This window comes from Ahaetulla prasina, chromosome 7, assembly GCF_028640845.1.
Source record: "Ahaetulla prasina isolate Xishuangbanna chromosome 7, ASM2864084v1, whole genome shotgun sequence".
Taxonomy (NCBI): domain Eukaryota; kingdom Metazoa; phylum Chordata; class Lepidosauria; order Squamata; family Colubridae; genus Ahaetulla; species Ahaetulla prasina.
In genome coordinates this window covers 78,556,511-78,583,922 of record NC_080545.1, presented here as the reverse complement: position 1 = coordinate 78,583,922, position 27,412 = coordinate 78,556,511, and the positions used below count along the sequence as shown (strand labels likewise).

Sequence of the window (27,412 nt, the reverse complement as noted above, 5' to 3'; positions counted from 1 at the left end):
TTTCCTTGTAAGAATTAAGTCATCATTATTGCAACATTTGAGTGATGTAACCACCTTTTTTTTGTATTTGCTGTTCTGCTAAACATCTAAATACTTCCTTTTCTTGTGTGGGTTTGTTGGTTTTCGATTCTTTCCCCATCCTTGGGCAGGACTATGGATTCCCAGTTGCAATTACGCTGTTTGCTAACATATATAGCCAATGGTGACATGACGCCATCATTTTAAAAAGCCTTTATACAGGTAGTCCTTGACTTACAACAGTTCATTTAGTGACGTTCATACGACATATGTTTGTAAAGCAAAAAGTGACTAATCTCTGGCTTCCACTTTCAATTAAATAAAATAGAAGAACTTGAACAAACTACAGATTTGCGATCAGGGAGAATTAGCAAAGCAACTTGCATGGGAAGGAAGTCTGAAATTGCCCTGGGCCATCTCTTTATCAAAGAATCAGCAAAAAACACAGGCAATAGGGAAGAATAATACCCCTGGTAAATAATAAAAAGTAATAATGGAATTCACTATCTTTTATTCTATTGGATATATAGTACAGGTAGTTCAGTTCACTTAGTGACTGTTCAAAGTTACAACGGCACTGAAAAAAGTGACTTAGGACCATTTTTCACACTTATGACCACTGTAGCATTCCCCTGATCACGTGATTTGCATTCAAATACTAGACAGTTGGTTCATATTTATGACGGTTGCAGCGTCCCAGGGTCATGTGCTTATCTTTTGTGACCTTCTGACTAACAAAGTCAATGGGGAAGCCAGATTCATTTAACAACCATGTTAGTAATTTAACAACCGCAGCGATTCACTTAATAAAGGCAGCAAGGAAAGTTGTAAAATGGGGCAAAACTCACTTAACAAATTTCTCCCTTAGCAACATGCATTTTTGGCTCCATAGTGGTTGTATGTTGAGGACTACCTGTATAGGCTAAAGTTAGACAAACTTTTTTCAGCCCTCTTTGACCACAGCTCCAAAAAATACTGGTACATCTTTTCTGCTATTTCAAGGCAGGATACTAGCCAAAAGTAGTGCCAAGCTTAAATATTAAAATATTAAAAAATTAAAAAGAATTTCTCAGTGCAAGTGGAACTTCCCCTCCCCCAGAAAATTGAGGTCCTGCCCACATGTTGGTTTGAATGGTCATCAGAACCATTATTACTTTTTGCCGTCCCCTAAATGTAAAGCATCCCTAACCACTAGAGTAGCGGTATCTTCCCATTGCTGAATTAGATGGTTATTAAAATGAATGGATTTTCATAGTAGCCTTACATGAGATACTTACCACTAAGTAGATCATCTTAGGCTTTTAAGTGTTCTTTCATTTATTTATGAGGTAATTCAAGGAAATCGCCATATACCAAACACATTGCCTTCTACTCACCTCATTTGGGAAGCAGTTGAATGGATTCTTGGTGATCAGAAGGTTAATAATGAACATTTCACTTTAAGAGCACTCAGCTTTGCAAATCCTCAAATGGCATGTCTGCCCAGAATTATGATAATGGTGAAACCTGTAGTAAATGAGTTTGTGATTTCTATATTTTGAATGTTGGTTCCCATTCTTCTGTAATTACTGTTTGCCAATGTCTGAGTGGTTGCTGTATGGTGGTAGTAAAAGTTATTTTCTAAATGCTCAAAATGGCAACTAATCCTCCAATTTGGAAGGAGCTGATATGAGTCCTATATATTGCTATGAGATTAGTAGTAAGCATTCTTTCCATTCCCTCCATATGAAAATTTAAGCCATGGACTGTGTGGAAATTTAGCTTCTTAACTTCTGAAGGATTATTTCTATCAAAGGGGATAGGGCAGTGCTTTTGCTTGGTAGTAGGTAAAGATTTTTCCTTCTTTCATGACAAAAAAAGTCAAGTGTGTACCAGAAAAAAGAGATTATTCATCACTTTCCCCCTCTTCTGAATGAAATTCCTGTCCACCTATGGTGACCAAGGCAGCTGTTAGACACAATGGCCATTAAGAAGAATGCAGATACTAGCAAAGTCTACAGATGTAGGTTTGGGTAACTAGCCAACATAATTGTTGATTTTTGATGCTTTCTCATGTGCGTGCCAGGAAGCTTGAGTTGACCTTTATAAATGAAAGTGGCTTGGACAACCAAGCCTAAGTATACTTTTGGACTCAGTTCTCTGGGCAAAACTTGAATGGCATGGCCTCACCACTCTTTCCATTGGCTACAAAATCCTTGAATGAGCTTTAGGTATTGTTCATTCCAGTGATGGGTTGCTACCGGTTCTCCCCGGTTTCGGAGAGCCGGTAGCGGAGATGTTGAAGTGACAGCGAACCGGTTCACTTCAACTGTCATCTGGGCCCTCCCACCTGATCCTACGCTATACCTACCTTTATTCCTCCGTTTTTAGCCCAGCTGAAAGGGCCGGCAGAGCGGATTGCAATGCCTCAGCTGTTCAGCCAGTTAATATGCTAGCGCAGGTGTGTGTGTGAGCGAAGGTGGCGCCCCCCCCCCGATCGCGTGCAAAGCGCATGCGTGAAGCAAACTGGTGGTAACATCAGTTAGAACCCACCACTGGTTCATTCTGGGAAATTAAAGCCTGTCTTAGAACACTTTGCTTTCTGAGAAGTTTTTCAACCACTCTTCTGTGGCTACATCAGGGATTGAAAAAGGAATGAAGCACCACTTTTGAGGCCGCGATGGCCTGATTCCAGTTTTCCCACATAGTTTGAAAGATGGAAGAAAAGGGAAGGAAAATGTATATCCAGGTAAGCACAAACAGGCTCAGGTTTTAGCAAAAGGAGTGGAGAAAGAGTTGGTAACACAGGTATGATCAAAAAGGGAGATCTGAGGAAAAAGATGAGAAAGAAGATGAAAGAGATGTACCGGTAGTACAAAGTATTATGGACAGGAAAAGACTTTTGAAGTGTGTTGCCTACAATTGTAATTTTTGGCTGCTCCTCAAAGCTGTAGAATAAATGAGTTCTTAAAAGAAGTAATACTTGAGAGATTTTCCTGATTAATAATAAAAGTAGATAGATTTGCTAAGTGTGCCCACTTGAACACCCACATGTATACATACAACCTATAGGAAAATGTGTATTTTATACTACCAGTATAGATCTCTCCTCCCTATTGTAGGAATAGCCAAGGGGTAGAGACATCCAGATATAAAAATATGAATACATCGTAAAAATACAAGGACATAATTAAAAAATGTTCAAGATTTAAACTTAACAACAAAAGGACAATTTAAAATAAAAGTAGTCCTGAATTTACAACCATAATTGAACCCAAAATGCATGTTGCTAAGTGAGAAATTTGTTAAGTGATTTTTCCCCCTTTTTACAACTTTTCTTGCTGCCTTTATTAAGTGAATCACTGTGATTGTTAAATTACTAACACGGTTGTTAAGTGAATCCTGCTTCCCCATTGACTTTGTTTGTCAGAAGGTCACAAAAGATAAGCACATGACCCTGGGACACTGCAACCGTCATAAATATGAGCCAGATGTCAAGTATTTGAATGTAAATCACGTGATCAGGGGGATGCTGCAGCAATCATAAGTGTGAAAAATGGTCTTAGGTCACTTTTTTCAGTGCCGTTGTAACTTTGAACAGTCACTAAGTGAACTGAACTACCTGTACTATATATCCAATAGAATAAAAGATAGTGAATTCCATTATTATTTTTTATTATTTACCAGGGGCATTATTCTTCCCTATTGCCTGTGTTTTTTGCTGATTCTTTGATAAGAGATGGCCCAGGGCAATTTCAGACTTTCTTCCCATGAAAGTTGCTTTGCTAATTCTCCCTGACCGCAAATTTGTAGTTTGTTCAAGTTCTCCTATTTTATTTAATTGAAAGTCATGAGGAAGCCAGAGATTAGTCATGTTTTGCTTTACAAACATATGCCGTACGAATCACCAATGTCTTTTTTGTGAAAATGCACTTGACTGGACTCCACTGCCTCTCTTGAAAAAAACAGATTCTAGTACCATTTTATTTGGAGGATATGCAAAGCAAAGATACTGCAGAATGTTTATTGTGCAATAAAACTACAAATGTTACACAATGGTATTGCAACGTTTAGATCAGGGGTGGCAAACTCAAGGCCCGTTGGTCGGATGTGGCCCATGGGGTGCTTAGATCTGGGCCGCAGAGTGCTTAGATCCGGCCCATGAAGCCGGTCTGGAAATAGCAAAGGATTGCCCCGTGGTGCCTCTGCTAGGAAAAATGGGGTGTGGGCGGGGCGCACGTCCCCCACAATAGCTTTTGGCCTCCGGAATGGTCCAGGAAGCCGTCCAGGCCCAAAATGGGGCCTCCAGAATACTGCAGGAGGCTGTCTTTGACTCAGAAGGTTATAAAAGGGAGGGAAAGTAAAATATTTTACCTTTCAGGTTTGTAGGATTCAGCTACTAGCCTATGTCAATAATTTATAGTTCTAGTCTTCCTATGGAGTCAGTTTCTTGATCTGGTCTCTCTCTCTCTCTCTCTCTCTCTCTCTCTCTCATAAGGTGATCATGTAGATCAAGTAAGTATTAAAAAAACCAAAATCACAGAAATGTACGCCTCCCTATTTTTATAAGTTTATAAAACCATGTCTGTGGAGGTGCGGTTCTGTGTGTCACGCCCACCATGACCACACCCACCATAGCCACACCCACCCAACACCCCCACCTGGCCCTCCAAGGTCAAACCCAATCCTGATGTGGCCATCAATGAAATTGAGTTTGACTCCCTTGGTCTAGATGTTCTCCCTATGACTATCATTAAGTGTTGTACCTTAGAATTCTTGATGAAGGTATCTTTTCTTTTATGTACATTGAGAGCATATGCACCATGACAAATTCCTTGTGTGTCCAATCACACTTGGCCAATAAAAAATTCTATTCTATTCTATTCTATTCTATTCTATTCTATTCTATTCTATTCTATTCTATTCTATTCTATTCTAATCTAATCTAATCTAATCTAATCTAATCTAATCTAATCTATTCTTTAAAGCCAGACTTGCAGTGATTAAATTTCAGTTACATTTTCCTCATCAAGCAAGAGAAGAGATTGGAAGGAACTAATCCAGAATTCCTTTTGTGTAGTCTTCTGTGCAGCCCCAGTGTTATTTTTCCTCACTCACTGGTATACTTGAGGAAACAAGGAATTGTCAGAATGCTTTTATTTTAATGCAGGGTTGGGTGAAGGTGATTGAGATAGTTCCTCAGATAAACAACCTCTCTTGTCTCTCTCGTCTCCACACACGAAACAACATCCTGATCTTACAATCAAATATGTTTGGAGGAGACCAAGTTGAAAAAAAAGTTGATTTATATCAGGAGTTCGCGGGACTTTTTGCTGCCTCCAAAGTCCTGCAAGAATCAGAAGAGCCACAATTTTGGGCTTTTTTTCAGGTTGTTTGGAAGGACTTAAGCATGGGTGAAAAGCACTTACCTTTGCTACCGGATCGCAAATGTGAACGCGCACCTCCTCCACACATGTGCAGAGGGTCAAAAATGGGACATGATGACATCCGGGTAGGTGAGCAGAGCCTCCCGCCACCAGCCCTACCGGATCGCGCGAGCCAGATAGATCTGGCTGAATTTCACCACTGGACTTAAGGATAAAACATGTGCCTTATATCCCCTAGAAAGGTTTTGGCCAGGTAGGGACATAGTACTGTCCCCACAGCCTTTAAAAACAAACAAACCAGTCTTTGGCCACAAAAAGTTGCCTGCTCTTTTTGTCTGTCAACATACAAGCAAAGTTATAAGATGTTTGCAATTAATTAAAACAAGAACTGACTTACCTTCTTTTACCTTCTTTTTTGTACTGTATGACTTGGCAAAGCTGCCTCTTTTCCGGGGAAGGCCTAGCCATCTGTTTTGGCCTTTGGCCAAAAAATATCTTTATTTGCATAGCAATCTGCCTCTCACTGCTTTGCTCAGAAGCACAAAAGAGGTGATGTGGCTAGAAGGTGAGGGAAGAATAGATATCGATCGGACCAGCCAAATACTAGGGCAAACAAAGGAGTGACTTTGGGGGCAGGGAAGGGATGAAGTGGAAGGAGGGAGGGAGGGAGAGGAAAGAAAAAGTGATGCAAAGAAGTTGCAACTTGGCTCTCACTTAATAAAATTGTATAGCTCTTATTTGGGGAAACAGGAAGCACTTAGCACTTAGCAGCATAACACGGCTGAAAGGGACCTTCGCTGTTTACAGGGTGGTTCCACAGGCCAGATCTAAGTACCCCACGTTTGACAGCCCTGTAATATGGCCTCCCTGTCCACATTTTTCACCTGTAGCCCTCTTGAAATATCCTTGAAATATCCTAGGGTAAAGGTTCATGATCTCTGTGACCATATTACAAGTAATTGTGTTCTCTTTGCTGACGATGTCAAACTATTTAACACCACCAACAATAAAGCTATCCTCCAAAAAGACCTGGTCTTCTTATCTGAATGGTCTAAAACTTGGCAACTCCAAATCTCAATCAGCAAATGCTCAGTCTTACATATTGGAAAAAAGAACCTAAACACTAAGTACAAGCTTAATGGACATTACCTTACTGATGACCCCACCCTCTTAAAGATCTTGGAGTTTTCATATCAAATGATCTAAGTGCCAAAGCCCACTGTAACTACATAGCAAAAAAGGCTTTAAAAGTTTATAAACCTAATCTTGTGTAGCTTCTTCTCCAAAAACACTACACTACTAACCAGAGCATATAAAACATTTGCTAGACCAATTCTTGAATACAGCTCGACTGTCTGGAACCCATACCACATTTCTGACATCAATACAATTGAACGTGTCCAGAAATATTTTACAAGAAGAGTACTCCACTCCTCCGAATACAGCAAAATACCTTATGCCACCAGACTTGAAATCCTGGGTTTAGAAAATTTAGAACTACGCCGCCTTTGACATGACCTGAGTTTAACTCATAGAATCATCTATTACAATGTCCTTCCTATCAAAGACTACTTCAGCTTCAATTGCAACAATACACGAGCACACAATAGATTTAAGCTTAATGTTAACCGCTCCAATCTTGATTGCAGAAAATATGACTTCAGTAACAGAGTTGTTAATGCTTGGAATACACTACCTGACTCTGTGGTCTCTTCCCAAAATCCCAAAAGCTTCAACCAAAAACTATCTACTATTGACCTCACCCCATTCCTAAGAGGTCTGTAAGGGGCGTGCATAAGAGCACAAGAGTGCCTACCGTTCCTGTCGTATTGTTTTTCTTCGTTATATCCAATAATATAGTTATTACATACTCATACTCATATATATGCTTATGTGTTGTATAGTTGTTTCATGCTTATGCTTATATATACTGTGTGACAAAAATAAATAAATAAATAAATAAACAAACAAACAAACAAACAAACAAACATACATGCTAGTCGTTCCTGACTCTAGGGGCAGTGCTCATCTCCGTTTCAAAGCCAAAGAGCCAGCGCTGTCCAAAGACGTCTCCATGGTCATGGCTGGCATGACTAAATGCCAAAGGTGCACGGAATGCTGTTAACTTCCCACCAAAGGTGGCCTCTATTTTTTACATGCTTTCGAACTGCTAAGTTGGCAGAAGCTGGGACAAATAACGGGAGCTCACCCCATTAAGTGGTACTAGGGATTTGAACCGCTGAACTGCCGACCTTTTGATCGACAAGCTCAGCATTTTACTCACTGAACCACCAGGTCCTAGTCCTAGCCCCTCTCAAGCAGGAGACCCTATATCATTTCTGATGGATGACAGTCCAGTCTCTCCATGAAAGCCTCTAGTGATGAAGCACCCACAACTTCTGAGGGCAACCTGTTCCATTGGTTGATTGTTTTCACTGTCAGAAAATTTCTCCTTATTTCCAGGTTGAATCTTTCCTTGTTCAGTTTCCATCCATTATTCCTTGTCCAGCTTTGGATGTCTGTGTTCCCCTCTTCTCTGTGGCAGCCCCCCAAATATTGGAATACTGTTTTCTTATAAACCTTCTCTTCACTAGACTAGCCATGGTAGGATTTAAAACTAGAGATAGTTAATTTCATTCACTTTAGCTGCCCAGTGAGGTAGAGTAGCCCAAAATGATTCAGATAATTGAATAATCCAAATGGGAGAAAAATCACACAAGACATACATATTAACCTCCTGATATACATAATCAAGAGCAACTGATTTAATAAGGGGTGGGGGGTGGTGTCACAATTTGCTTACAGTTTAAAAAAATAAAAGGGAAAGGGTTATCTAGGAAGGCAATATGGTTCTACCACTGCCAGTTGCATCCGAACATTAGTGGAGGGGCAGAGGGAAATTAACAGAATCTGTGTATCAGTAATTTATTCTCTCCACCATACAGTTTTTAAAAATTATCTATAGCAACCAAGCAAGTGCCTAAATTGGCCTTCCCCAACTAGGTGGAGTCCAAAAGTGTTAACTCCGACTCACATAACCCCAGCCAACAGGTGTGAGTGTCTAGAATCCAAGGCATTTTACAAGTGCCAATATGGAGGAAGGCTTGCTTAAAGATTGAATTCAAAATAAGGTTGCTAGCGGTTGGAAAACCTATAATATGAGTTAATGAGGCTTAAAGAGACTTTCCAGCCAGCTTAACTGGTTTATATATCCTGGTGGACTCAGGCATTTGCAAAATAATATGTTCCCCAAAACCCAACTGCCTTTTAAAAAATAAAAGGGAAAGGGTTATCTAGGAAGGCAATATGGTTCTACCACTGCCAGTTGCATCCGAACATTAGTGGAGGGGCAGAGGGAAATGAACAGAATCTGTGTATCAGTAATTTATTCTCTCCACCATACAGTTTTTAAAAATTATCTATAGCAACCAAGCAAGTGCCTAAATTGGCCTTCCCCAACTAGGTGGAGTCCAAAAGTGTTAACTCCAACTCACATAACCCCAGCCAACAGGTGTGAGTGTCTAGAATCCAAGACATTTTACAAGTGCCAATATGGAGGAAGGCTTGCTTAAAGATTGAATTCAAAATAAGGTTGCTAGCGGTTGGAAAACCTATAATATGAGTTAATGAGGCTTAAAGAGACTTTCCAGCCAGCTTAACTGGTTTACATATCCTGGTGGACTCAGGCATTTGCAAAATAATATGTTCCCCAAAACCTAACTGCCTTTTAAAAATATTGTTTTATCTGTTGCATTCTTCATATTTTTATTGTCTTGTTTTATGATGGCTGGTTTTATATTTGATTATTTTACTTAAATATTCATATTTTATGTATATATTGTTACACCTTTTGGGACTCCTGGATATCTAAAACACATCTAATACAGTCATAATAATTCCAGACAAATAAAGCAATGATTCCAGTTGAGCTGGTTGGCTTAATGCCTCCCAGTCAGAGTCCAATTTTCTGTAGAGGAGCAGCAAAATCCCAGAGCAAGGTGCCACCACACCCAGGAATAAAACCATCATTGTCCTATTTAATTTTCCTGTTCTATTCTTTCATATTTGTTTTTCTTAATACAAACAAAATTTCGAGTCCTGGTTCACAGCAAATAAACTTCCTTCTCTCCAATCTGATACCGTGTTTCCCCGAAAATAAGATCCTGTCTTATATTTTTTTGAACCCTGAAATAAGCGCTTGGCCATATTGCCATGCGCTCAAAAGCCCGATTGGGTTTATTATCAGGGGATGTCTTATTTTGGGGAAAACAGGGTAGCTTGTGGGACGACGTCATCAAGCTGGTATTTCTTCCTGGAGTTTGATCAGAGAGAGAGAGAGAGAGAGAGAGAGAGAGAGAGAGTGTTGAGATTCCATGTTTGGGAGACCAGTTGAATTGGGTAACAGAACCTGTCTTCAACACTATTGCTTTCTGTCCCTCTTACTTTTTTTCACTTGAGTTCATCTTATCTTAGGGCAGGGCAGGACTGATCTTGTCCAGTCCAGATGTATTTAAAGCCAATGTAGTTTTTCTTTTCTTCTTAACGTTTTTCCCTCCAGGTTTAGAGTCTATTTTTCAGATCAACCAGAAGTTGGTCCATTAGTTGTGGCAGGAATTGACTGACCGGCTTATTGCTCAAGGCTGATGTCATGGTCTGAGAGAAAGCAACTAGCCCCAAATCACCAAGCCAGACATTTGAGAATTATTCAGAAAGAGTAAACTTAAAGTTGAATGAAAGCACAGGAGTACATAAAAACAGGGATCCACCTTTAAAGAGAGAAATAGGTTAATTGGTCTACTCAACAAGCTGAAGCTTAGTGGGAGGGAGCAAGTCTTTTCATGCAGAAAATGCAGGGCTAGCCCGAGGAGAGGGCACTGGGCAGATTGTCCTGTAGTTCAGTGGTTCTCAGCCAGGGACTGACTATATTGCCCTCTGGAGCCCTAAGATATTTCAAGAGGGCTACAAGTGAAAAATGTGGACTGGGAGGCCATAGTACAGGGGTGTCAAACTCAAGGGCTGGATCCGGCCCGTAGGTTACTTAGATCTGGCCTGTGAGGCCACCCTGTGGAAACAGCGAAGGGCTGGCCTGTGGTGCTTCTGTCAGCAAAAATGGAGCTCGTACGGGTTGTGTACGGCCCTCCCGAGCTCCATTTTTGCTGGCAGAGGGTTGCAGGGGGCCAGGGCAGCCTGAAATGGAGCTCGGGAACCCGTTTTCGCTAGCAGAGTGCTCTGGCCACCACAGACGCCCCTGACACGAGTGACATTGATCTGGCCATGCCCACCCCAGCCCCCAGAGGTGAAACACAACCTTGATGCAGTCTCAACGAAATTGAGTTTGACATTGCTGCCATAGTACATGCCATGGGGACAGAGAAAAGCAAAGTACAGTAGAACCTTTGGTCACGACCATAATTCATTCCATAACTTTGGTCGCATACCGATTTGGTCGTAACCCGAACCTAATTTTGGAAATTTGGCGCTTACAAAAAAAAAAAAATGGCACAGAAGGGGAAATCGGCTGCGGAAAAAAAAATTGTTCGTGACCAGAGGTTCTACTGTATATTACATTGCAGGTACTGCTGTTGATATCAGAAAATGCACCAAATGTTATGTCTGTATTGTTAATAGGACTTGGACAGGTGGCCACAGGAGAAAAGGTTGGAGTGGAGCCATGGGAGAAAAAATGTTGAGAAACACTGCTCTAGTTGACCTCTTGAATATTAACGGGCCCCAGTGAATTACTCTGAGATCCTGCCAATCAATGCAGATTATGAACACTCAAATAGGCCAATTATCTGATTCTGCACTAGCTAGCCTCCTAGGTCCTTCCTCTTTAAACTGTCTCCTAAGGCATGTTATGCTGAAACATCAGGTCCTTTGAACAGTATTCCTCAATCAAGTATCCCTTTGGCGTATTGGACTACAATCCCATTATCCTGATTTAACAGCTGTTTGGTGTGGCTTCCCAATGCATTTGGGGAACATTTCAAAATATCTTGAAAAGGGACTTGGGGGAAAAAAGAAGTGGCTCGTTTGAGAAAGGGGTCATTCTCTAATATATTCAAGCAGCCTTTGGATATTTTCCTCACAAACCAGCTAGTAAAAAGGTAAAGGTTCGCACATATCTGCTAGTCGTTCCCAACTCTAGGGGCAGTGTTCATCTCCGTTTCAAAGCCGAAGAGCCAGCGCTGTCCGAAGATTTCTCCGTGGTCATGTGGCCGGCATGACTAAACGCCAAAGGTGCATGGAACGCTGTTATCTTCCCACCAAAGGTGGTCCCTATTTTTCTACTTGCATTTTTTACGTGCTTTCGAACTGCTAGGTTGGTAGAAGCTGGGACAAGTAACGGGAACTCAACCCGTTATGCGGCACTAGGGATCTGAACTGCTGAACTGCCGGTCTTTCAATCGACAAGCTCAGCGTCTTAGCCCCTGAGCCACCGCATCCCTCAATAAATCAAAACAAATAAATATTTTCGTAGAGAATCTTCTCTCCATAAAGCAGGAACATTCCTCAACCAGGCATAAGAACCTTCAAGATTTATTTAAAATGCCTGGAGGAACATGACAGACAGTGTTGTACAGGTCCAGAATGCTTCATTTTGAAATTCCAGTCACGTATCTTATTCCTCCTCCTCTTTCTATGATTGATTTGAATTTAATTTCTTTTGTTTTTCATGTGTGGTTTTGTGTGTGTGGTATAAATGAAGCTCTATAAATCTTGATTATTTAGTATTAATTGTAACATAGCATTTATATCCTGGCTTTTTTCTGGAAACTGAAGGGAGCAGGCTGGGAGCTGGAGGCTGAAACATATGATGAATAGTTGCAGGAACTGAATATATCTAGTCTAACAAAGAGAAGGATTAAAGGGTGACATGATAACAGTCTTCCAATATTTAAGGGACTATCACAACGATGGAGTGTATGTTAACCTATTCTCCAATTCACCTGACGGCAAGACAAGAAGTAATGGGTGGAAGATGATTAAAGAGAGATCCAACCTAGAATTAAGAAGACATTTCCTGACAGAACAATTAATCAGTGGAATGGTTTGTCTCCAGAAGTTGTAGGTGCTCCATCACTCGAGGTTTTTAAGAAGAGGTTGCACAGTCATTTGTCCAGAATGGTGTAAGGTCTCCTGCTTGAACAGGTGGTTGGATTAAAAGACCTCCAAGGTCCCTTCCAACTCTGTTAATCTGTCTGTGTCTCCCCACCACACCCCTTTTGGCCTCACTATGAGTTGTTTGGACTGAAAGATATTAGTCCAAAGGAACATTGTCTCTATTTCAGATATTCGGATGCTGAGCATTATTTTGCTTGTGCAATCAAAAGATCCTATTCATTGCAAGAGAAGATTATTGTGATATAATGGACTGCTGAACTAGGTTCAGGAGTTGCAAGTCACTGGATGTCCTTGGAAAAGTCATTGTTGGACAGTCATAATGTGCTTTGTTTGGTTTTGAGTTGGCATGTTTTGTAAGAAACCACCCATTGTGTTGCATAATACATGGCTTCTGGCTCACCTCAGTGGATAAATCCAGTCAATGATGGTTTATTCACCGAGTTCAGAATATATGATTCAATAGTCTGAGAAAAGCAGATGACAACACTTGTCATTTCTCCAGTTGGAGTCTTCCATATCCATCTTCCACCATCTCCTGGGCCTTTCCACCAATGGGAAGTATCATGAAGGTTGGTTGATTCATGCTACTTAATCTCTGTGGTCACTTGTAGTTGAAAATAAGTTGACAGCACATAAATCAATTTCTTTTGTGAGTGCTTTGGCAGGAGTGTCTTCTTGGGACAATGAGACAGAATAACAATAATAAGTTTTGTCATCCTGAAAGATGGAATAGAACAAATGATAATAAGGAATACACTTGCCTAACCAGAACTGGGATAATATGGGTGGAGGAAGGAAGGAACTTGTACTTGAAATCTTTGGAGGCAGGATAATGTCACAGCATAATCCATAGTGATATCTGACAGAACAAGCTCAAGAAATAACAATCATGGATCTGGGGAAGGACTAATGATGGGTTATAAACAGTTGGATAATCACCATGTTGCAGCAAAGGGAACAGAATAATGTGCTGTTTTGCTTCCATCAAATAAATGTTCTTTTAGATTATATCAACTCAGATATGGGATGCCTAGGAAAAACCGCAGTCTGGAAGGGAAGTTTACATGCAAAATATTCCAGGCTCAATCCTTAGCATCTCCAATGTGGTAGTAAAAAGATACTTTCCCCCCAGAGACATACATTAATATATTAGGCATACATTAATACATAGGCATACGTTAATAAACCTATGAAATCCCCACCCCATATATATGGGAACTTAATTTGCCCTTGTAAGTAAACATTCACAGAAGGCTGAATTGTCCTTGGTGGCCACAGGGAGAAGAATTAATCAGGAACCTGGCCCAATAAACCAAGCTTTGTATTCACTGATCACTGCTTTGGTTCTTGGAGCCCAATATCTATATAAATAAATGCAAAAACCACTCATGCTGTAATCATGAAATCTCCAAAACGGTAATGCCTACAAACTTGAAATTTGCCACGCATGTTCCTCTTGGCTTCTAGGTGCTCACTAAGAAAGGATTTTTCGAAATAACCATCAGAGCATTAATATTTCCTATATTATGATTAACACGCTCTGATGCTAAGGAGTCTTGTGCTGGATCTGTGTTAATGTATTGTTTTTCCTTTCTGCACAGGTAATATGGTTGAATGGTGTTTGCCACAAGACATTGATCTGGAAGGTGTTGAGTTCAAGTCTATGGCCAGTGGATCCCATAAAATCCAGTCTGATTTCATGTGAGTACATTGCAGACTTCTTGCTCCACTCAGTTATATAAACAGTTTGGTTATTACAAATCTTTCCGTTATCTGGAAAGGGTGAAATGGGTACAATAGTTTTCCTTATTAAGACAAAATGCTTTGTGTTAATGCTAATCATATGTATAGGTGACTGCAGATTTGAGGAAGAAGTAAGCTATCACACGTGGCATGCACAGCATAGGTGGGTTTCAGCAGGTTCTGACCAGTTCTGGAGAACCAGTAGTGGAAATTTTGAGTAGTTCAGAGAACCGGTAGTAAAAATTCTGATTGGCCTCACCCCCATCTATTCTCTGCATCCCGAGTCCCAGCTGCTCTGGAGGAAATGGGGATTTTGCAGTAACCTTTCCCTAGATTGGGATGGGAATGGAGATTTTACAGTATCCTCCCCCTGGAGTGGGGTGGGAATGGAGATTTTACAGTGTCCTTCCCCTGCCACACCCACCAAGCCATGCCCACCAAGCCACACCCACAGAACCAGTAGTGGAAATTTTGAGTAGTTCAGAGAACCGGTAGTAAAATTCTGATTGGCCTCACCCCATCTATTCTCTGCATCCCGAGTCCCAGCTGCTCTGGAGGAAATGGGGATTTTGCAGTAACCTTTCCCTAGATTGGGATGGGAATGTTTTGTAAGAAACCACCCATTGTGTTGCATAATACATGGCTTCTGGCTCACCTCAGTGGATAAATCCAGTCAATGATGGTTTATTCACCGAGTTCAGAATATATGATTCAATAGTCTGAGAAAAGCAGATGACAACACTTGTCATTTCTCCAGTTGGAGTCTTCCATATCCATCTTCCACCATCTCCTGGGCCTTTCCACCAATGGGAAGTATCATGAAGGTTGGTTGATTCATGCTACTTAATCTCTGTGGTCACTTGTAGTTGAAAATAAGTTGACAGCACATAAATCAATTTCTTTTGTGAGTGCTTTGGCAGGAGTGTCTTCTTGGGACAATGAGACAGAATAACAATAATAAGTTTTGTCATCCTGAAAGATGGAATAGAACAAATGATAATAAGGAATACACTTGCCTAACCAGAACTGGGATAATATGGGTGGAGGAAGGAAGGAACTTGTACTTGAAATCTTTGGAGGCAGGATAATGTCACAGCATAATCCATAGTGATATCTGACAGAACAAGCTCAAGAAATAACAATCATGGATCTGGGGAAGGACTAATGATGGGTTATAAACAGTTGGATAATCACCATGTTGCAGCAAAGGGAACAGAATAATGTGCTGTTTTGCTTCCATCAAATAAATGTTCTTTTAGATTATATCAACTCAGATATGGGATGCCTAGGAAAAACCGCAGTCTGGAAGGGAAGTTTACATGCAAAATATTCCAGGCTCAATCCTTAGCATCTCCAATGTGGTAGTAAAAAGATACTTTCCCCCCAGAGACATACATTAATATATTAGGCATACATTAATACATAGGCATACGTTAATAAACCTATGAAATCCCCACCCCATATATATGGGAACTTAATTTGCCCTTGTAAGTAAACATTCACAGAAGGCTGAATTGTCCTTGGTGGCCACAGGGAGAAGAATTAATCAGGAACCTGGCCCAATAAACCAAGCTTTGTATTCACTGATCACTGCTTTGGTTCTTGGAGCCCAATATCTATATAAATAAATGCAAAAACCACTCATGCTGTAATCATGAAATCTCCAAAACGGTAATGCCTACAAACTTGAAATTTGCCACGCATGTTCCTCTTGGCTTCTAGGTGCTCACTAAGAAAGGATTTTTCGAAATAACCATCAGAGCATTAATATTTCCTATATTATGATTAACACGCTCTGATGCTAAGGAGTCTTGTGCTGGATCTGTGTTAATGTTTTGTTTTTCTCCTTTCTGCACAGGTAATATGGTTGAATGGTGTTTGCCACAAGACATTGATCTGGAAGGTGTTGAGTTCAAGTCTATGGCCAGTGGATCCCATAAAATCCAGTCTGATTTCATGTGAGTACATTGCAGACTTCTTGCTCCACTCAGTTATATAAACAGTTTGGTTATTACAAATCTTTCCGTTATCTGGAAAGGGTGAAATGGGTACAATAGTTTTCCTTATTAAGACAAAATGCTTTGTGTTAATGCTAATCATATGTATAGGTGACTGCAGATTTGAGGAAGAAGTAAGCTATCACACGTGGCATGCACAGCAGAGGTGGGTTTCAGCAGGTTCTGACCAGTTCTGGAGAACCAGTAGTGGAAATTTTGAGTAGTTCAGAGAACCGGTAGTAAAAATTCTGATTGGCCTCACCCCCATCTATTCTCTGCATCCCGAGTCCCAGTTGCTCTGGAGGAAATGGGGATTTTGCAGTAACCTTTCCCTAGATTGGGATGGGAATGGAGATTTTACAGTATCCTCCCCCTGGAGTGGGGTGGGAATGGAGATTTTACAGTGTCCTTCCCCTGCCACACCCACCAAGCCATGTCCACCAAGCCACACCCACAGAACCAGTAGTAAAATTTTCTGAAACCCACCACTGATGCACAGCCCCTAGAACCAAAGTTTACTGTCCATAATATTTTACCCACTCCTATGCTTGGCAACATTAAGCCACACTAGGTAGTCCTTCTATGTTTCTGTGATTTCTTCAGATTCAAATTCACCTTTCAAAATGCCTGTCCAGGGCTACCTGCAGGAGGATAAAACAGTCAAGATGCTAGCTGTACCCAGGCCACCAAACCCATGTTCTTTTTAACATGTGCTATGCACACGAAGCACATAAAATAGGGACGTGGTTGCAGTTACACATCTTGGCTTTTTTTACGGTCCCAGTGCCCCATTTTCCCTCCTGGCTGCAACTCTTCTTTCTTCTTATAGGAGTGAATCGTAAATTTGGAAAACAAAGTATGTTAAAACATTGTGTCTGCCTCTGGTAATGTCTATATCTTAGTATATCTTGTAAGACCCAATGTTGGAAGATTGATTTATAAGGAAACGGTAAACATCTCTATTTAATCATTAGTGCCATTGCTCTCAAAGACTAGTCTGGAAACTGGAATACATCTGGAATATAATTGGTATCTCTGCTGAAAAGCAGAAATGAGTCCTTGGCTGTTTCCAAACCAAGTGCTTTCCAGATTTGTTAATAGAATCCTAAGGTTGTTCAGTGGAGGATCCACTCCACCAGTGTTTCTTAAAGTGTGGCCCTAGGACCCCTGGGCGTCTCCCGAGACCTCCCACAATCAAAATTATTTGCCTGGTTATATTCTTCTGATCTACAAAGCTAGTAACTCTAAAGACAGTCATATAGTTAGACATATAATTTGGCATAATTTGTTTGCCATAACCCCATGCTGGCTCCTGTTAATAGTAGCACACTTATCCAAATGCTTACAAACTTGGATAGTGGCACACCTATCCAAGTATTTACAGACTCGCTATTGAAGGACCTTCCCCAGTACAGATATCAAGCTGACAGGACTATATTTTCTTTTTGAATCGGAAGATGCCATTTGCTTTCTTCCGGGATGTGGCCTGACCTCCAGTAGTTCAGCAATGCTCTCTGTGAGTTAACAGATAACAGATTAACAGAGTTGGAAGGGACCTTATAGGTCATCTAGTCCAGCTTTGCTGGCTGTGGAATTCTAGGAGTTGAAGTCCGCCAGGCTTAAAGTTGCCAAGGTTGGAGACCCCTGATCTAGTCCAACTCGCACACCTAAGCAGGAAACCCTACACCATTTCTGACAAATGGCAGTCTAGGGTTACGGCAACTCCCTGACCTCCGGACCTTCAGGCGTGAACTGAAGACTTTATTATTTCAGTGAGCTGGACTAGCCTAAGAATAAAATGTTTTTAGTCAATTTTAATGGGTTTTAACTGGTCTTCACCGTTTTAGTGATTTGGCTATTATAATATTTTGTTTTAATTGGGTTTTAAATTGCTTATTTATTATTGTTGTATTTTTAATATGCCTGTGAACCGCCCTGAGTCCTACGGGAGATGGTGCAGTATAAAAGTATAAAAATAAATAAATAAATAAATAATATTTTCTTGAAAGTCTCAAGTGATGAAGCTCCCACAACTTCCGAAGGCAACTTCTGTTCCACTGGTTGATTGTTCTCACTGTCAGAAAGTTCCTCCTTATTTCCAGGTTGAATCTCTCTTTGATCAGTTTCCATCCATTATTCCTTGTCTGGCCCTCAGGTGCTTTGCAAAATAGCTTGACCCCCTCCTCTCTGTGGCAGCTCCTCAAATACTGGAGCACTTGCTCATGTCCTTCTCTTCACTAGACCAGCCATGCCCAGTTCCTGTAACCGTTCTTCATATGTTCCTTTAGTAGCCTAGGAATCCTTCGATTTCTGCAGACTTGACATTGTTTAAATTACCCACAATTTCTCTTATCCTCCCCTTGTTTATCCTTTGTTTCCTCCTTCTCCCAATAACAATCCTGACCAGCTAGGGCTCCCATTTTCTATCTGAGGAAACATAAACACGGAATAAGAGAATATTTCCATTAGTCATTGACAGTTCACCACTTTCTCCACTCGTCTGACATCTGATTTGATTTTTTCCAATACCTCAGATTCAAAGGTAGCGTAAACACTTTTCCTAAGGTGCCAATTCCTTCAGTTAATTCTTCCTTGTTGGCAAGGTTGAAATCCAGGATAGCAGATACTATTTCTTTCTTCTACTTTGTGACAGATAAAATTATCAGCAAGAGAGGATATGAATTTGTTGATCCTCTTGGTAGAGTTAGATTCCTGTAAATGTCAGGATAATTTTTAATTCTCATTAAAATTATTGCATGCATCTTTGAAACATCGATTGTCTGACACAGAAGGGCCCACATACATTATCTTCTGCCTGCCCAGGTGGTCTGTAATAAACTCCCACAACAAAATCATTTTTGTTTCTGTCTTCATTTCTTATCCTTCCCCCCCTCCCATACAGTATTTATGTATTCTAATCCCTGAATTTCTGTACAAATATATTTTTTTTCTTTGGAAAAGAATAATAATTCTTTTACTAAGTCGCCCATAAGTGGTAGTTGTTTAATGATGGTTTTCTACGTGGGCCCTCTGCTGTCAATCAATTGCTAGTCAAAGAAAATATACCTGGTGCTTTCTTCGTTAACTTTTAGGTACCAAATAAAGACTTAACAAGATAGATTATTTGGGATATTTTGATATCTACCTATCTACAGGTAGTTCTTGCCTAACAACCATTTGTTTAACCATCCTTCAAAGTTTATGTAATCCTGGAACTGAAACTAGGATGAAGGAGTAATATTCTTCCCAAGAAGGGAAAAAACAGAATAAGGAAATTGTGCCAGTGCGATATTTTCAGGACAGATTGCAAGTTAGCTCTCAATCCCATAGTTGAAGAGCAATGGTATAACTGTTATGTGTGCTGTAAATCCTCTGGTCCAGCCATGACCTTTTTCATAGTCCTTCCTGCCACCATCAGGCTTCGTTATTTTTTTTAGTCTTTTGCCTGTTAATGCTTTGAAGACTTATCCTTATTCTTTTCTAGTTACTTCCGGAAAGGCATTTGCTTTGGTTTGGCATGTTTTGCCAATATGCCTGTGGACAGCGAATTGGAACGTGGGGCACGCATGAAATCTGTGGGCATTCTTTCTCCTTCCTACACTCTGTTGTACAGATACATGCACTTCTTGGAGAACCAGGTCAGGTAAGTTCTTAGATAAAAGAAGCATGTGGGGATGGTGTTCCTTCTAACACCTCCAAATGTCCTACAAGCAATGTTCAAGTCCTGGGAAGGGAACAGAGGTGGTATTCAGCCGGTTCTGGTGAACTGGTAGCGGAAATTTTGAGCAGTTCGGAGAACCGGCAAATATCACCTCTGGCTGGTTCCGCCCCTGATCTATTCGCTGCCTCTCCGAGTCCCAGCTGATCGACTCCCAGCTGATCAGCTGGGTCTTCTTTTGTTGCCCTGCACAGGAGAACGGAGCTGGAAAGCAGGTTAGTGGGGTGGGGAGGGAATGGAGATTTTACAGTATCCTTCCCTTTCCCTGGAGTGGGGTGGGAATGGAGATTTTACAGTAGCCTTCATCTGCCATGCCCACCAAGCCATGTCCGGTAGTAAAAAATTTTGAATCCCGCCACTGGAAGGTAAGCCCTGTTGGGAAGCTGGTGGGCGATGATGGGAAGCCCTGTTAGATTTTCTCGATCTCTGCTAGGGTTTTGGCTGTGACAGTGATGAACTACTGTGCTGTTTATTACGCAAGTGAAGTTATTCCCCCTAAAGTAGAAATAGGTGAAAACCAAGTGAAAATGAGACATAGGCAGTCTTACCATAGAATGGAGTGTGCTGCTCCAGCATAAATCTGATTCTGAATTCTGTGCAAGAGAAATACCATGTGTGTGTGATTTTGTAATGGCACAGTGGTTAGAATGCAGTATTGCAGGCTAATCCTTCCAACTGCCAGCAGCTCGATCCTGACCGACTCAGGGTTGATTTCAGCCTTCCATCCTTCCAGGGTTCATAAAATGAAGATGCAGATTGTTGGGGCCAATATGCTGACTTTGTAAATTGCTAAGAGAGGGCTTTAAAGCACTATGAAGCGGTATATAAGTCTAAATGCTATGACTATTGCTATTCCTTTTGAGGATTTGCTGGGAAGCCTTTTTCCCTTGAATTAGGCAACCAACCAACCAACCAAACCATCCTCTCAAATAATGGGCTCAGTCCAGGCCTCATCTGGACCACTTTGCTGTCAGTCTTGTTATGGAGATAAATAGGAAAAGAATTCTGCATCTGATAAGAGAGGCTATAGAGCAGGGGTCTCCAACCTTGGCAACTTTAAGACTTGTGGACTTCAATTCCCAGAGTGTTGTGACCTAGGCCCAAGTAGTTATTACCAGACACAATCAGCCCTAAACAAACGTATTTTATTAGAACAGCTGAGAATTACTTCATTCTCAGCTTAGTCCAAATTAAGTCCAAAACAAAGTCTTTCAGAAAAAGTCCTTCAGCCTTATCGCAAACCTTTATCTTCTTGGCACCGTGCCAAAGGCTTTTCTTGGCAAGAACACCACAAAGTTCAGAAACAGGAGATGCCAATAAGAAACAATTGTAATGTTGCTTTCCTACAAAGATCCCAAGAGCCGTTACTGCTCTTTTAAACCTTAAGGGAGGGGCCAATCATCTCCTGGCCTTACTCCCGAGTCATCCTTTTTGCTTTAGCTGCTCTTTTTGCTGGCAGCTCTGCATGCATGCACTAGGACATCACCCTGCCAACAAAAGTGCGTATAGTCAAGACTATGGTTTTCCCAGTTGCAATGTATGGCTGTGAAGGTTGGACCATAAGAAAGGCTGAGCGCCAAAGAATTGAGGCCTTTGAACTCTGGTGCTGGATGACAGAGAACGAGGTGGCTGGATGGAGTCACTGAAGCAGTAGGCATGAGTTTAAATGGACTCCAGAGGATGGTAGAGGACAGAAAGGCCTGGAGGACCGTTGTCCATGGGGTCGCGATGGGTCGGACACGACTTCTCAACTAACAACAACAACTAGGAACAGGCTCCTCTTGTTCCTCTGCTTCTCTGCTATCTGCCTCTGGAGGCTCTGGAGTCCGCATATTGCTCCCAGATGGCCCTGGCCCCATCTCTGCCTCCGCATATCGCTCCCAGATGGCCCTGGCCCCATCTCTGCCTCCGCATATCGCTCCCAGATGGCCCTGCCCCCATCTCTGCCTGCCTTGTCTGGGCCTTCCACAAAGTCCAGGCTGACCCACTGTTCTCCCCAGCCTCCTCACTGTCAGACTCCGCTGCCAGCTCCACAGGCTACTGGCGGACCACAACACAGAGTTCCTCAGCCAGCAAAGCTTTGCTGGCTGAGGAACTCTGGGAGTCGAAGTCTACAAGTCTTAAAGTTGCCAAGGTTGGAGACCCCTTCTATAGAAAGACCATTCCGCAGCGCTTGTCTTGTTTATTTGTTTCCCTTCTAGGCACCAGTTGGAAATGCCAGGGCATTACTCTCACTTGGAAGCCTTTTACGATGACAAGAAAGGAGTCTTCCCAGCTGGCACTCTTGTTTCACAGCAACCCATCCACTGGCTCCCTTCCATCCACAAATATATGTATCCAGAGATGAAGGTGAGGAATAATTGTGACTGTTGAACTGTGTGCATTGGTGTCATTACTACCACTAGATGTTACAATTTGTGGGGGGGGGGTTATTCTAAGCCCCAAGGGGTATGGGGAGTATATTTTGACTTGATTGTTAACTGTTATTTTTCCCCCTTCGATTATGGAATTTTTATTATGCTGTTTTTGTGCTACTTGCTGTGGATGCTTCTGTTAGATTTGTTTTTGTTTTACTTGCTGTGGATGTTTCCTTGCATTTTATTTAGTCGGGAGTCGACCGAGTCAGACTCGGTTGGCGGCAGCATAAATATTTAATGAAATAAAACTATGCGTGTCTGTTCATCCCAGCAGTCAATTCCATGCTGGGAGTGAAAAGAGAACGACCAATTTTTCGCTATTTATCTGAAAAGAAAAGATGATGCCAAGCCTGGGTAGCTCCTCTCTTCCCAGAGCTTTTGTTGAAACTGGCATTTCTGTAGGCCGCTTACTACTGCTTACCACAGTTGTCTCGTTTTAGCTTTGACCTCGGTTCCTTGCTGTTTCCCTCTGGCTGCAGATCACCCACCCTGCAGGCTGTATGTCTCAGTTCATCAAGTTCTTTGGAGAGCAGATCCTGACACTCTGGAAGTTTGCCTTGCTTCGCAAACGCATTTTGATATTTTCTCCACCTCCTGTTGGCGTGGTCTGCTACAGAGGTAGGAAGCAGTGGTCTTCGTTGCAAAATCAGGCAACAGAAAGAAGGATAATTTTTTCACAAATTTCATATTACAGGAATTTAAGAAGAGGAAGAGGGAGGAAAGGAGAGAGAGAGAGAGAGAGAGAGAGGGAGTTGAGATTCCATGTTTCCATGAGAAACTTTTTTTAAGGAAATTGCTGTCTTGCAGACCACATTGTAGTAATTCTTTGCCATTTTAATTGATGGTCAATAAAATGCTTTCCTGCTACACATGGCCTCAAGGTATGATCATAATGGAACCTACCCATAACGGTCATGAGTTATGATAGTTATAGCAATAGCAATAGCAGACTTATATACCGCTTCACAGTGCTTTACAGCCCTCTCTAAGCGGTTTACAGAGTCAACATATTGCCCGCAACAATCTGGGTCCTCATTTTACCCACCTCGGAAGGATGGAAAGCTGAGTCAAACTTGAGCCAGTGAGATCTGAACTGTCGAACTGCAGCTAGCAGTCAGCTGAAGTAGCCTGCAGTACTGCACTCTAACCTCTGCGCCACCTCAGCTTATAAAGCCAGTTGTGTGATCTTTTTTGCATAAATTCATAAAGTGTGCGCTATGGTTATTAAATGAACCAGTGGTTTGCTCTATGGGCTGGTTTTGCTCCAAATTGGAAGTCAATGCTGATTTTTGGCAAAACCTTTGAAAAAATGTGACCATGGGATGCTGCAAACAGGTATAAATGCAGTCTGGTTGTCATGTGATCCCGCAAGGCGATCACATGACTGCAATTGGTGTGTAGGAGACCTTTAGAACTTCAAATCTGGATGATAAGTATCACTCACATAGGTCTTTTGGAACTTAAAATGGTTACTAAGTTACCAGTTGTAAGTTGAAGTCTTATATAAGTGGAGGACTATGTAAGAAAAGTTCATTTGACAGTAACAAATATTCCACACCCAAAAGCACAAACTTTTACATATATATTCAGCTGCAGATTTTCAGAGAAGCGTATATAAGTTTTCACTCTAAGTTTTGTGTAATATCCAAATTAGCTGTCAACTCGTATGTCTTATAAGTGTAAAACAGAGTTGTTACCTAGCATAGTATTTTTAGCATGCTGACAGTGTAAATTTTATATTAAGCAATTTTTAATATTTTTTAATTTTAATGAAATTGCATTCATATTGCACCTTTGCTCTCAGGTGCTTAAAATGGTAGAGAGGAAGCTCCTCCCCCATGTTTTTCTTTACAACAAAAACTCTGTAAGTTGGATTGGACTCAGTCAGAGAAATGGAACGAGAGAGCCAGTTTGGAAAGCAGGAGACTATAAATTCTAGTTCTGCCTTAGCCATGAAAATGGCTGGATGACCTTGGACCAGTCACTCTCTCTCAGCCCAGGGTGGTTGTTGTGGGAAAAATAGGAGCAGGAAGGTGTATTGGATGTTCTCCATCCTGAGTTATTTGTAAAAATTCATAAAGTCAGGATAAAAATAGATGATGGGTGGATGGATGGATGGATGGATGGATGGATAGAAAGAAAGAAAGAAAGAAAAAGAAAGAAAGAAAGAAAGAGATAGATAGATAGATAGATAGATAGATAGATAGATAGATAGATGTCAGATATGGATGGATGGATGGATGGATGGACAGACAGACAGACAGAGACAGACAGATAGACAGAGATCCCAAAGTTATCCAATAGGCTCTATGGTTGAATGGGGACTTGAACTTCAGCAACCCAAATCTGTCTAGCACATAAGAATTCATTACATTCTCAGTAGATAATTTAACAAGTTATAATATTGGCAAATTCACACCATTGCCTCCTGAGTTCCTAAAGCATGCAGGAATATGTAGGTATGAGGTAGAGAGAAAACTAAATTGTCTGTTTTTCAGCTACGTACGCATTGAGTCAATTGTATCTTACTGAGCTGACGTACTTACTTCTGAACAGAGAGGTGGTGGCCTCCATGAAAAAGTAGAAAAGCAAACAACGTACAATTCTGGAAAAAGAAAGTGTTAATTAGAGTCTTTATTCACAAATGTCTTTTAGCGTTTTTCATATTGAAACACCCTTGTTTTTTCCAAGGGAACTCAATAAACATTTTTTGATTTCTCGGACTATCACTTGATTGCTCTGGGTAGAGACAGTTCCTCCTGCGGCAAGTTTTTTCTCAAGTTCTCAAATAAGTTCTAGAAGTCCTTATGCCCTGTTGGTTTCCTTCTGTTCTTGCCCATAGTTTATTGCTGCTGCTGCCTTGCCAACGTCTCCTTGCCGGGTATTGGAGGGACCGTCCCTGAGTCTAAGCCGTTTTTCTATGTCAATGTAGCCGACATTGAAATGCTGGAGACTGAAGTATCATATGTAGCTTGTAAGTAATGCTCCAGATTTACTTCCTTATTGGATTTGTCCTACAAAGTGGGATCAGTTTGGCTGTTGCACAAGTTGGACTTCCAACAGTTTTACATGAAACTTTTATACATTCATCATAGTTAAATATTAAAGATATTTGAGGAACGTACCCTTTCATTTTGGCAGATAAAGAAATAGCATGTCTTAATGCTTCACAGCAAATCTGGTTCTGTATTTGGGAAAAAACCTACCACTTCCACGCAAGAAGTATCTAAAAATTAGTATACCATAGCGTCCGCATGCTATAGCAATTTAGTCTATCCTCAGCCAATTCTGCCGATCCAAGGACACCTTGTTTTTTCATGGTTTGATTTTTGTCTAGTTTTTTGGTCAAAATAATCAAAATACATGTATTAAGCTTTTGAAAACTTACAGTAAGGATGTCCAACTTTTACAACTTTAAGACTTGTGGATTTCAGCTTCCAGAATTCCCCAGCCAACCATTTGGACCTCCAAAACTCCCAGCCCTCAATAAACACTAAATATATGGGCCTGGCCAGGGGTGAAATGCTCCTGGTTTGGACCGGATCGCTTGATCCGGTAGCAATGGTGGCTGGTGGTTTGTTTGTTTTTTTTACTTTTAAAAACATTTTTTCTTCGGCCGAAAAAATGCTTTTAAAAGTAAAAAAAAAGTCTCTGATGATCGCGTGGCTCAGCTGGGATCATCAGAGGCTTTTGAAAGCATTTTTTTTTACCTCAGCTGAAGAGGTTGTAGAAGAAAATGCTTTTAAAAGTAAAAAAAAAAAAGTTGGCCACGCCCACCCAGTCACATTCCCCCCCACCAAGCCATGCCCACAGAACTGGGAGTAACAAATTTTACATTTCACCACTGGGCCTGGCTACTCAGTTGGTGCCATCACACCATATGCTTTCAACAGCCTTAGAGGCTGAATAAAAACATAAATGAAACTTCAGCCCACGCTCACCATGGATTTTGTATTTAAGTGCTGACATCTCATTGAGCTTGGTGGAAAACCCAAGTGCGTTTAACTTTATTTGGATCCAACCCATTCTCTTGTGCGTGTTTTTTCCACCAGGCACAACAGAGAAAATCTTCGAAGAGAAGCAGGATCTCTATGATGTCTATGTAGATAACCAGAATGTAAAGACACACCATGAGCATCTGCAACCACTCCTGAAGATTAACAGTGCAGACAAGGAGAAGTATCAGAGACTTAATGATCAGAGGTAGTACCAGAAATTGGTTTGGGATTCCTCTTCACGTTTTATGGGGAGCTTGAATGAAAAGCCTCTGCTTCAGTTCTGAATTGTTCCAGATTTTTGGTCATTTCATTCCAGCATTTTTATTTTGCAGAACCACAGGGAAGGCTTCACTCATTAAGTTTGAATATGAAAATTATTTTTTAAAATGCTACAGAACAAATGAAGAAAAGAAAAATCTAAACATTTTTTTATCTAAAACCATCTAAACATGGTTTTGTAATGATGTTGCATGTCCAGGAAATATTGGGTCTGGTTTTGGATATTTTGTTTGCATGGCTGTAAAGCAGGGATCAAACTCAAGGCCCTGGGACTGGATCCGGCCCGCAGGGTACTTAGATCTGGCCCACAGGGCCTCCCTGGAAACAGCAAAAGACTGGCCCACAGTGCCTCTGCCAGCGAAAACAAAGCTTGGGAGGACTGGCCCGCGGCCCTCCCGAGCTCCATTTTCACTGGCAGAGGGTTGCAGGAAGCCGTCGCAGCCAAAAACGGAGCTCAGGAGCCCATTTTCGCTGGCAGAGCACAGCCACCACAGGCGCCCCTGACATGAGTGATACCAAGCTGGCACGCCCCCCCTCCCCCCCCTCCCCCCCCGAGGTCAAACACAACCCTGATAATGGCCTTCAATGAAATCAAGTTTGACACCCCTGCTGTAGCGCATCAATTGTGGATCTGTCAATGTGATGAGTATATATGTTTCCCTCATTCAGACAGATGCTGATGTACTCCCAGGAAGTAGATGGTGACTGTAGTTCTTGTGAAGAGGACCTCTTCATTTTGTAAGTTGTTCAG

The 27,412-nt window shown here is 41.3% G+C and overlaps 1 protein-coding gene across 2 annotated transcripts in view; it reads left to right on the top strand.

The window, feature by feature from the left end:
• The window catches only part of DENND11 (DENN domain containing 11), a 33,469-nt gene that overhangs the window by 2,589 nt on the left and 3,468 nt on the right, over positions 1-27,412 (top strand). The window contains exons 2-8 of one of the 2 annotated variants that reach the window (XM_058189859.1): positions 14,111-14,210; positions 19,734-19,892; positions 22,169-22,316; positions 22,864-23,002; positions 25,227-25,358; positions 26,437-26,587; positions 27,331-27,399. In XM_058189859.1, the coding sequence (XP_058045842.1) occupies positions 14,111-14,210; positions 19,734-19,892; positions 22,169-22,316; positions 22,864-23,002; positions 25,227-25,358; positions 26,437-26,587; positions 27,331-27,399 (898 nt within the window). Of the gene's footprint in view, positions 1-14,110; positions 14,211-16,080; positions 16,211-19,733; positions 19,893-22,168; positions 22,317-22,863; positions 23,003-25,226; positions 25,359-26,436; positions 26,588-27,330; positions 27,400-27,412 lie in introns of those variants that run through there. The other variant, XM_058189858.1, reaches the window with a different exon arrangement.